At 40.7% G+C, this 12,860-nt stretch overlaps 1 protein-coding gene across 1 annotated transcript in view; it reads right to left on the bottom strand.

Moving 5' to 3' along the window:
• LOC126474590 (dipeptidase 1-like) overlaps positions 1–12,860 on the bottom strand; it is a 353,541-nt gene that overhangs the window by 55,835 nt on the left and 284,846 nt on the right. Inside the window, exon 8 of the mRNA XM_050102064.1 lies at positions 5,517–5,592. Coding sequence (XP_049958021.1) covers positions 5,517–5,592 — 76 coding nt within the window. The remainder of the gene's footprint in view (positions 1–5,516; positions 5,593–12,860) is intronic.

Genomic DNA, 12,860 nt, shown 5'->3' with positions numbered 1-12,860 from the left:
GCGGTATGGTGATGACGTTGCCAGATTCTAAGTCTGAGCCAACGGCTGAATAGCAAGTGCGGACGCTGTCAGATTGATGGCTGTCATGGCTGGGAAGACAAGGCGCAGGTCCTTTGTTTGTGACCCAGTCTCAGCAGCGGCGCGGCGTGGTGACGGCGAAGACTCTACTTGTCACTGATTGGGTGTCACATGTTGCCCAACTGGCCAGACACTGACGGGCTGATTTGGTCAGGCTTAAAGTCTGCTGCTCTCTCCTGACTCTGAGACAGTCACGGTGCACGTGTATCATGACGACCTTGGAAACAGGCAACGGCCAGCGGTCGTAACAGCTAGCAAGTCGGTCGTAGTTTTTTTTCTGATGGCTGGCCTGCTTTCATCACATGGAGGGCTATGACATGGAATAGGTGTTAGTCCACTCAACACGAGTGTTGCTGACCGGCACTTGGCTGGCTCTAGGGTGACCTCATATGCATCATGGTGCCATCACTGCTTCCTAGTCCACTTATAATTTTTCCCTTCAAAGTCCCCCCATCTACAAACAACTCCAGCCTAGGATTTTTGCTGAAGCACATACTGGTTCAAATTAATTACGCTTCATTTTTTCCATCTTCACTCGTCCTTGTTCTTATCGTTACTTAGACTTTTCTCCTTTTCAACCACCTTGGCACTTGGCTCACTATTGTGTCTGTAGGTTCTCATTTACACATTCTTCACTTCCATTCACTTTAAGTCGTGCTTGCAGCTTCATAATTTCACATCGTGGAGCAGGAATGGAACCAAAAACGGCTTTCTAATAGCTAGTCTTGCCACTTAAAAATTACACGCTAAAACTCGCTTCTCACGCGTTTTTCTATTACGTACACCACATACGACTAGTAACTAACAAGGGAAACCCCAGAAAAGAGCTCTTGCATTTTTCTTTAAAATACGTCCTGCTTCTACACACACACCATCACGCCTTTTTCGGCACTAACACAGAAAACCCAAATGCTCGCTGACCTGTGTAACTAGTTTCCGGTGACATACAAAAACTTTCACATTGGCTAATAATTATATTCTAATCGCTAGTGAAAACTGAAACTTTCTGGGGGATTAACACTGTGTGCGGAACCGAGAATCGAAATCGGGAACTTTTGTTTTCGCGGGGGAAATGCCCCAGAGTCACCCAAGCGCGACTCATGAGCCATCCTCACAGCGTTTCTTTCGCCAGTACCTCATCTTCACCTTCCAAATTTCACAGAAGCTATCCTGCGATACTTACAGGACTAGCACTCCTGGAAAAATGATACTGCAGAGACACTGCACGTAGTACTTCAGCATCGTATTCCTCAGGTTTCTTCGTAATGAACCTCAATATCTTAACACATAGGTACCTCTCATTCCGAGAGAATACAAGTAGCCACGCTTCATGAGCTCTCCGATACCACGGACCTTCATCGTAGATCGCAGTCGCTTTCCACCTATACTCCTTTGCCCATAACAAAATTTCACCTCTCTACTTCGAATGACTATTTCCTGGATTACCATTGTGCCGTTTATACAGCTCTGGCGGTATAACTGGTGTCGCGTAACTATCATCGCGCATCCGTATGTTCCGCAGCATATTGTGGCTTCAGATCAGTCAAACACAATGTAAAAACAAAAAACCTGAACCATCCGATTCCCTTGCGACTCTCGGATCATTTTCTTCTTGACCAGTCCTGAACTACCGCTGGTTACATCTGCCTTATTATTCCCATTCCACCTATTCCATGTAAGCTAAGTCTAACCCAAATGGTATTCTAACCTTTTACCTAAACTTTCACTGTCTTAAGTTCTCATTCTCCTCTACAAAATTGGTATGTACAGGAAAATCTTAAGATTGTTTTGGCACCCATCGTTTTCCATGTATAAGCCTGGTACACTACCACCACTGCATTGCGTAGCGACCTTCTCGATGAGAAACTCAACGTATCACATCATGTGACTTGTGGACGGGGCTGAATGCCCTGGCAAATTACACTGCGTGCCAACTCCCAGCGCTTGGGCCTTCGCCAAATACACAACTAAGTCTACACCCAAAGTAGTGAACAATGAGGATACAAGGTTTCAAGGATAGAAATGTAACAGTCCAATATAGCTGCCGAAAAACCAGACTGACATATAAACAATTCTTGCTTGTCAGGCTTTGGTCAAGTCTTCCATGGGAGTTGTAGTATTCATAGAAGATTTGGTAGACAGGCATGACGCGTGGGACAGCTGCAGACAGACCAGCGGTGCGTATAAAACAAATCTGTATTAAATTATTAAACTCTACTTCACCATAAAACTGGTCAGAAGTGGATGCGGAGGGACATGATGCTGAACATCAGTAAGTCCTTAATTACTCTATCCAATTCGTACAGTCACTCAAGTGTGTTTCCATCTTCACGTAATATTGTGGCGTTGTAGCAACAGGCGTAGCAACGACCTGAGGCGCTGGGATCCAAGATGTTTACTCATTGGACAGCCGACTCGGTGCGTTGATTCTACAGCAGCGGTCCGGACAATTCACGTGGCTTAGCTGTGGCGCGGTACGGGCCAAGGCCTCTTGTACTTTGCGGTAGTTCGCGGTGTCCCAGGGGCACGGCGATGGCATTGTCCAGAATCGAAAATTGGACCGACGGCTGAAGAGAACGGCCGGGTAGCTGATTGAGTGTTGGCTGCCAGGACGGGGCAGAAAGGCAGAAGTCTCTCATTCACGGCCCGGTGTCGGCAGCGGCACTAGTGGCATAGTGACGGCGAAGACACCTGTTGACGCATACTGGCCGTCACGTACTGCTCAACTGGCAGAAAGCTGGTGGGTTTGTTTGCTCTCTCCTGACTACGATAGTCACGACATTTGTGTGTCACGCCGAATTAACGTGAAAAGAGGAAATGGCCATCCGTACAAAACCGGGAGCGGATTGGCTGTAGTTCTTCCTGGTGACTGCCCTGGGTTTGTCACCCAGAAGACTGTGACGCGAAAGGGGCTCTGTTCCATTCAGCATGAGGGTTACTGACCAGCACTTGTCTGCCTATGGTGTGACCTTATCACAGTCTTGGCGCGTCATTGTTGGCTCCAAGTCCTGTTATAGCTTTTTCACTGAATAGTAGCAATGTGTTAGTGAATCTTACACCCTGAATTTTAATCCCACTCTTGCGAGTTTACTTCCGTCATCGCTTCTTCTCTATACAGGATCCGTAGTAGGATCGAAAGACTGCATCGCAGTCTCACACCCTTTTTAATCCGAACTTATCACGGTAACTGAATCTCGGCTCCATCTTCCTTCTTGTAACGAGTCCTATTCCCTTTATATCAGTTTCCGATGTTTTTGACATTACGTTTTATTCATCTGACAAGAAATCCTTAATTTCTTTCCATTTCACTTCACTGACCGCCACTATACCTAAATCGAGCATCTCCTTTCAGACTTTCCTTTCAGAATTTCTAGCTTCCTTATCACATCCAAACTTCTCACATTTCATGCTCCGAGCCGCACAATGTAATTTACTCATTCGTTATTCACTCTTTTTCTCATTGTTACCACTCCTTTGGCAGTCCACTACCAGAGATTCAAATAGAGGGCTAATGCTGAATCTTTTTCCAATGGAGAAATCATGATGACATTTTTTCAGTGACGAACCACATGTCCTGTGGGTACACATTATATGTCTTTAATACAGTGGTTTCCATTGCCTTCCCCAGCCTCATGCTGTTGAGGATTGCTGATTATTCCGTCCTTTAGGAGCAGTTCCTCACCCCAATGGAAACAGATTGTTCCTCTGGGCAGGTCACAGTTAAGCGTAAATCTTAAGTAAAAGATCAGAAGTGCTCAGTGATTCACATAAATCGTCACTATCTTCGCATATTTTTCATTGAGAAAGTGAACCATAATTTTAAAACTGACTCGTTCCAAATCATAGCAAGAGGTTGCAGTTATATTACAAGGAACGAACGAGCATCCTCTTTACACTATGTTTGGGAATTACTATATGGCTCATTAAATTAGCAATGTGTTAAGTATACTACAGTTCGAAAATCTTTTTCCCCCATGCTATTGAAGTTCGTTCACTCATTCACTGATAGTAGTTTGTCCATTAAATTGTTTGTCTCTGTCGAGTGCATATTCCTATGGTTGGTGACGCAAATGTCTGTTAGTGATACGTCCGTATTTCCGTGGGAGATAATTTAGTAAACTTGTAGCTAATAGGTTCGCCGATTTCTATTAGAATGCAGTCACAAAGGGAATGCAGTTTCTAGACGCATACCTGAATTGGCTCCAGTTCACCCTGCATTAACTGGGAGCTAATGTACGTCGGGCGAATTATCCCGAGAAATCACTCTAGGTGAAAACCAAAATTACCTCAGGTAATTTCCCCTTGCACAGACGCCGCTCCTTTTTTTGGATATTGCCGTTAAAACTACTCGCCCACTCGAAATGTTTATTTGTTTACAATGGCATCCAAATTCATTATTCCTTTCTTGTGACTCTGGGTCACATAATAACTAAAACTCTAGCCTTTCTGACTATGAACAGTTCTATAATGTTGCTCTAAAATCGTTAAAAATATTGACGTAAAATGTTGACCGAGGGAGAAAGGAATGGAATAACCAGGAGAATGCTTTTCACAGTGGACGACAATTCAAATGTTCGTGAGGGTGACTACCTATAGTTTTTCCATGGTTCCTGTAAGTGGCTAAAGGTAAATGCCAAGGTGTTTGAAAAAACGCGACCATTCTCCTTTTGCATCTTTCACCTGCTCCAAGCTTGTGAGAAGTATTGTTCTTTTACCTTCTTTTAGATGGATCCTAAGGGCTTTTAAACATTTCGGTTATAATTCTTGGGTTCACTGAAATTCTATCCACATGAACATATCTCAGCAAGACAATTTCACGTAGTATACGAGCGCTTGTGTGAGGAAGTCTGTCGATGAACAAAACCTGCACGGTATTGACTGCAGGGAGTCTTTACATATAAAAGCAGACTGGATGGCTGATAGTTGACACAACGACAATTGTTTCTTTCGTAAAAGACATGAGAGTCGCCTCTGAGTGCAAATTTATTTATTTACACTAGTACAGTTGCACCCATATGGGTATTACCTAGTGGTGTAGCACAAATGTACTAACCGTCAGGTGGTAGAACTGTACCATATGCTCGATAATGGCCACACGGATGTAATTCCAACAGTGTAACTTTTGCAGTCAAATGCTTCTATTACATCGTCTATACAACTTTACGTAACTGTGAACCAAATAACGAGTGGTATACCAAGTGGTATTTTCGTCATCAGAATTTTCATGATTACAATGATACGTTGTTTAACTTGCAGCAAAACATGTCTTAGTAAGTGCAAAACTACAATGAAATTCCCCTTGAGAATCACCAAAGCACAATATCTCAAGTTCCTTACAAGACAACAATATTATTCAAAAGAAATTCATTGTGGAATTTCAGGATTAATATTAATTAGTTACGTAGTTTGATCCCATTGAGGACTGGTAAGGTGCCTACCTATTTATTCCGTCGAAGTCTCCTCCAATTCCGATGTGGTCAACACCGATCAGCGACCGTATGTAATGAATGTGGTCTGAAAAAAGACAAACGCAGAATGTGATAATGCCATTTATTCTCCCACACAATATTTCACTATAGGTGGCTTGTATCTGTCCCTGTAAGATATGACTAAGCTATTAATATATACATAGTTTTATCAAAAGAATGAGGACATCTGAACAAAAATGATTACCACATTTATAACGTACCCGTTTAACTACATAAACTTGGACGATGGACAATTATTCTGTTACGGAGCCTGGTATACTGTTATGTGAATTTAAATTGGGAATTTATTACAGAAGATACTCTGTGTGATCAGAAGTATCCGGACACCACCAAAAACAACGTTTTTCATATTTGGTGCATTGTGATTCCACCTACTGCCAGATACTCCATATCAGCGACCCCAGTAGTCGTTAGACATCGTGAGAGCAGAATGGAGCGCTTCGCGGAACTCACGTACTTCGAACGTGGTCAGGTGATTGGGTGTCACTTACGTCATACGTCTGTACGCGAGATTTACACTCTCGTTCTCTAGGTCCATCGTTCAAGATAGTGATAGTGAAGAGGAAACGTGAAGGGACACGTACAACACAAAAGCGTGCAAGACCATCACACAGGAATTCCAAACTGCATCAGGGTCCACTGAAAGTACTATGACAGACGGGAGGTGATAAATCTTGAATTTCGTGCTCGAGCGGCTGCTCATAAGCCACACACCACGCCGGTAAACGCGAAACGATGCCTCGCTTGGTGTAAGGAGCGTAAACATTCTACGATTGAACAGAGGGAAAACGTTGTGTGGAGTAACAGATCACGGTACACAATGTGGCGATACCATGGCAGGGTGTGGGTATGGCGAATGCCCTGTGAACTTCATCTACCAGCGTGTATAGTGCCAACAGTAAAATTAGGAGACAGTTGTGTCATGGTGAGGTAGTGTTTTTCATGGAGGGGTCTTGCACCCCTTACTGTTTAGCGTGACACTATCACAGCACAGGCCTACAGTGATGTTTCAAGCACCTTCTTGTTTCCCACTTTGAAGAGAAATTCGGGGATGGCGATTGCAACTTTCAACACGATCGAGCACTGCTCATAATGCATGGCCTGTGGCCGAGTGGTTATACGACAATAACAGCCCGGTAATGGACTGACCTGCACAGAGTTCGGACCTGAATCCTATAGAACACCTCTGAGATGTTTTGGAACGCCGGCTTCGTGCCAGGCCTCACCGATCCTCATCAGTACCTCTCCCCAGTGCAGCACTCCTTGAAGAATGGGCTGCCATTCCCCAAGAAACCTTCCAGCACCTGTCTGAACGTATGCCTGTGATAGTGGAAGCTGTCATCGAGGCTATGGGTGGGCCAACACCATATTGTATTCCAGCGTCACCGATGGAGGGCACCACGAACTTTTAAGTCATTTTCAGACAGGTTTACGCATACTTTTGATCACATAGTGTATATCCGGTCGCCACCTGAAGTGACCCGTCACTTAATTACACAGAACGTTTGTTTAAAAAAACTTATTAATTCAAGAAAAGTTAATGAAATTTTGATACGCTTTGACAGTTCTTGATTAATAGTACGAAGTATTAGCCTGAGAGATGCTCTTAAATATACTAAAAATCATATACATATGAGTTGGCAAGGAAGAGCTTCGATAGAAAGTTACATGAATAGCGGACGAGTTATTGAACATTAGGAATGCCGTTTACTATGTATTTATTTCAGGGTTAATTTTTCGTAAGGAAACAACATGAACAAACCTATATATAACAGAAAAACCTTAGCCTATCATGGATAGTTGGTACTTACTACTTCTGGTAAACACGGACTCAAATGCATAAATAAATAAAAAGGCCACAAGACAGAAATTGGGTTAGAAAGAGGTTGAATACATTAACAGAAAATTGTTCCTAAATTTTATAAGAAATTACGCGAGACTGCAATTAAGAACAACGAGTAGGAACTACGTTCTGTGAACAGTTCTTCCAAAAGGTAGGAGCCACCGAAGATCTCTAGTTATCACGAAGCTATCCACTACAAAGAAAAATTGATAAGATATTTAAAAAATTCACGACAGGGAAGACCACGAAATCAAACAATACAACCCCGAGAATTTATTTACGCGAGGAAATTGGTTCATTGCAAGCTTAGAATACTAAAGCACAGTATATATTCTCCGGACATTTGTCAATAGCGCGATTAGGCGTTTGGAAATACCCTAATTTAAAGAAACATCACAAAAATTACGATAAACGAGAATCTATGTGGCGAATCTTATGAAGCCTGATATAAGTATAGAAGACAAAACAAACCATAAGTAAAATAGTAAGACCGAATTATAGATAAAGGAGTTAACGCTTGAACTTACAACGGGGTTAAATGTAATATAAAGATCCGAAAGAACTGAACTGAGTAGCGCCTGTTTTGCGTACAGCCCACATAACGTGACTTTTTTGTAGGTAATGTGATCTCATCTCCGTATAGTCAATGACTATAGAAAACGGTTAAGTCTGTTCTGTGTGGCACTCAGTTCAGATGTAAATTAATACGGTATTGTAAATATCATTGAAACATGGAAACACGTTATTACAGGTCAGTTTGCTCATAATGCTTGTACACAGATGTTTACTACTGCAATTATCATTTAAAAATGTTACCACTCTCATTAGAATCTAAGACAATTAAAACCCGTAACTCTGTGACATAAATCAATCAGTATTGCTCAGTCAAAGCCAATTTTTTTGTGAGTAAGAGATTTTGACGGAATAATATTACGAATTATCATAGAACTTTTGATGTCCAAATATTCTTGCGAAATCTCTCACTCATAAAAAAATTCAGATAGACTACAGATATGACTAAGGATTAGTGAATGACTTACGTGACAGAGTTATGGGTATTAGTTGTCTCAGATACTAATGAAAGTGGTAACATTTCTGAAAGGACACTTATTGTAATACATTTGAATTTACGAACTGCCTCGCTTCTAATAATGAGTTTCCTGATGTCTTGCAATATTGTGGTATTAATTCACATGTGGACTGATATTTGTACAGAACAGTCTTCCCTAGTGGTCTCTTGTGGTAATGATTTTGTGTTGTCAAACAGCTATAATGAAAAGTGATTGCAGGATCTGAAGGACAATTACGTTATGTGAGATGCTAGCAAATCAGGCGGAACCAACGTATATTTCTGAGCATGATAGTGCATCGTTATGAAATACAACAGAAACCAGTACCTAAACATATGAATAGGTGGAAGTCATCTCACAAACCACGCAGACTAATGAAAAATACAGTCACAAGCTTAAAGAGCAGTGAAACTCCCCAAAGTTTTACGAGTACGTAAAAGTTTGTTTATCCATGACATGTATGCTGATGATTTAATCGAATCAGAAAACGGCAGTACACAAACTAGTCCTTTTTGGTGCTTGTATAATTTTGCTACTGGAGATTCATAATATGTCAAGTATGGTAACAGAATTTTAGTTTTCAAGTATTGTTTAATGAATACAATAGAATAATCAAATATGTACCCTAAGATTTACCTGGAACAATAGTGGCCATTGTTAATTGCAAGTGAATGAAATTATATGCACATGGGTGACTCATTCGTTAGCAGTATATTGAAATATTGTTGTGTAAATGATGATTCCCACGTGAAATAAAATATTTGTGCTTCCATTAGGGTTGAAAAAAATTCATTTTCTCAATTTATGTGATTATTATTTAGTTTGTATTGTTGAAGGCTCTAGTAATTGCATTATAACCTAATTTAAAATAGAGCCTTGACCGCTGAGAGCAACCATGAGACAATGAAAATTAGTAAGTATTAACAGTGTTGTTATTAAGTTCTACAGCTAGTTTCAATTTCTTCAATGGCGCTAGTGTGTCTTACAGTGTGTTTAAATAAATAAGTCTAAGGAAGAATTATTACAACATCTAAAAATTTAGTCAAAAATCTTTCGATAACAGTAACCTGTAGTACCGAGGAAAACCAAGAACGGAATGCTCGGATTAGTAATGGTGTAAGTGTTAAGCCTATTCGTTCAATCTATACATCAACACTGAACAAGAAAGCACGGAAATAAAAGTAAGATTCACACTGGTATTAAATTTGCGAATGAAAGGATGACAACAGTAATGTTCGTTGATGATACTTAGTGAAATTTGCTGCACGTTGAGTGGAATGAGTTTAATGAAAACATACTAGGATTGAAATTAAACAGATGAAAGACGAAAGTAATATGGAGCACCAGAAACGAAATTAGCGATAAACTTATCAAAATAGGATGCCACGATGTAGGTGAAGCGAAGGCAATTTTCTGCCATGGAAGCAAAATAAGACGAAGCAAGAAGGATGTAAAATGCAGTTTAGCCCAGGAAGTCGGGCCTTCCTATCTAAAGGAAGTCTTCTAGTTTCGAACAAAGGCTTTGATTTGAAGGTGGAATTTCTCAGACAGTAATTGTGGACGACACTCTTGTGTGGAACAGAATCAGACTGAGAAAATAGGAAAAGAAGAGAATCGAAGTATCTGATATGTTCTGCTCAAGAAGCATGTAGAAGTGTACTTGGGCTGATAATGTAAGGAATTATGAGGTTCTCTACAGAATCGGCGAGTAGAAGAATGTGTGGAAAACATTGACAAGAGGAAGGAATAGTAAGGCAGGACAGGTGTTAAGACGTCAACAAATAATTTTCATGGTACTAACGAGAACTTTATAGAGTAAAAATTGTAGGAGAAGAGAGAGAGATTGGAATATATACAAATAATTAATCACGTTGTGTCCAAGGCTCACTCTGACATGGAGAGGTTGGCACTGGAGAGGAGTTCTTAACGGGTCAAATCAAATTAGTCAGATGACTGATGATATGAAACGTGATGAATATGCTGTTTCAAGTGGTGGACGGATTTTAGACTACAAGAACTACACGCAGAGAAATCACGACCCTTCTGGATCAAAAGTGTATAGTGGATCACAGCCGACTCTATAATGGAGGGCAGCTGGAGATAGGGATGTAGAAGAAAATACAGCGCTAGTGAGGTAGAAGCTAGGTCGATTTGAAGTTGTAAAAAATTCACTGGGGTTCCAAAGGCAAAACCGTCCAGTTTACATTGCCTTACCTACGTATCAGTTCATTCGTAGATCCAAGGATCCCACTTTCCTTCAAACATCAAACATCGTAATGATCATTAAGTGGAGTACGTTTGGGAAAGCTACCTTCAGCAACCTTTGTCACGCCTAAGAGACAGACTGCTCACAGAGAAGATTTTTTCTGACTGCTAATTATTTAACCTCTAGCAACACTCCGAAGGGAGTTGAGACCGTTCTGGAATTAAATCAGGGGTGTTAGACCTCTGATTAATTTTGTAACGCTTGTACTGTGTTTATACAGTGTTAGATACCGCTGCAGTTGAATTATCGGTCAGAATCACATTTTACTCTTTTTGCATTCATTATTGTAAATCTTACTAGACATCTAATGCATAGGGACAAACCAGTTTTTGTTCAAAAGATAACGCGACGAATTACTCAAAAATTACAGATTTGTAGTAACGCTACTTGGATAAGTTAGTTGTGAACGAAATATCGTGAAACTTATCAACTTTGCTTTTCTTGAATAAGACTCCAGTGCATCTGACGAAGCAGTTGAGTAATGTTGGCTCACAACTTAAGAGGTACACAACAATAAAAATGTGTTTAAAAATGAGTAGATGTTAATTAGTTTATGATGTCAGAATAAACAACATTTTTGAAGCGTAGAAAAGATTATACCTAGCCTCATAATGTATTTGAATAAGTGTTAAAACAATACAATTATTTGCAAAGTTAGTATTTCTAGCTCTTCGAGTTTTATTTAGAAAATGAAATTAATAGATTAGCGATACGAGAGGTCAGGAGATTTTCTGACATTTTATTTGTAAGAAATTGAATAAAAAACCATTTGATTAATGAGAAATTTCCGTGATAGCTTGATGTATGAATCAACAAGAATACATAAGTGTGCGTTTAGGTAAACATGAAAGGTCATTTCGAGGGTCAGAACTATCTCTATCAAGTATGGAGGTTTGTTACGGAGCACATTCTGTTGTGGTTGTTCTATTCCTTATGGCCTTCGTGCGGCGATGAGAGCAGCCGCGCTGCGCTTGTCGTCATCGCAAGTACAACAAAGAGACTACTCGACTGTACGCGGCTTCAGGGGATTATCAATGACTCTAAAGTGATATATTACAGCGTGTTTGTTTTATCTGGAGACAACTAAATACTTCTAATGAAAAAAAGATGTTCTAGGTGAAAAATTAATATCAGTAAAGGCGACATCTGCCTAAGCTTCAATAGGCCACCTCCTGACCATTCCTGCTGCGTGGGCGGATCAGCTTCGTATTTGCAAATGGGAACTCCCAGTTTTATTACATATTCGGATTCTACACAAAAAAATGCTTACGGTTTACTCAAACAACTGTTTCCTATTCGCGGTAGATGGGGCTGTAATGGTAAAATATCAAGTGTCACATTTTGCAATTAGGAATCGACGCATTAGATACTACATTTCATCTACGATGTAAATGTAAACCTTTGTGTTCTTACCTTTGATACTGACGTTCAGACGTTACTTGAATATTTCAAACGTGATTTTACAGCACAAATAATACGACTACACAGTGGGGCGCTTGTGTAGCAACATGGTTTCCTATTCCGTACGGGGCTGATTTTGGTGAGTACCCAAACCATCAGAATGCTTGAATTTGGTGGGCGCCCTTGAAGCCCACCACGAGGGTGACTGATTTCGGTGTGCGTTCCCACCCAACCGACGTCACTCTCGCGTTGGGCGCTATTCGGCCATGGGCAGAATACTAACCACAACCACTGTAAAAATGTATGTCTATGAAGTGATAGTGACAGGCGCAGGTGCAATGAATATTTACCGAAACCAAGCACTCCAATGGGAGAGGCAAGAGAACTTACCAAAATTAAGCGCCCCAATAAGGGCTTGGCGAGAGGCAGGAGAACAGAAAACTTGTTATATTCACGCCGTTGTTCCTTGACCACATCAAACGTAGTTTTATACCGAACACAGAAATGGCTAACCATATTGTAGTGAACAAGCGAATTCGCATCACTAAAGAACATTTCGGGCATAAATATCATCCGTTAGAACACAGGGGTTCACATTTGTATTATAGATGAAATGTAGAAACAAATGCGTCGGTTCTTAATTGCAAAACAAGCACACTTGAGAATTGATCATTACGGTGCTATCTGCCACGACTGGGAAACAGTTATTTGAG

The sequence above is a fragment of the Schistocerca serialis genome, chromosome 4 (genome assembly GCF_023864345.2).
Source record: "Schistocerca serialis cubense isolate TAMUIC-IGC-003099 chromosome 4, iqSchSeri2.2, whole genome shotgun sequence".
In the NCBI taxonomy this organism is placed as follows: domain Eukaryota; kingdom Metazoa; phylum Arthropoda; class Insecta; order Orthoptera; family Acrididae; genus Schistocerca; species Schistocerca serialis.
The sequence above is the reverse complement of the archived record's forward strand: the minus strand, read 5'-3'. Positions and strand labels throughout refer to the sequence as shown.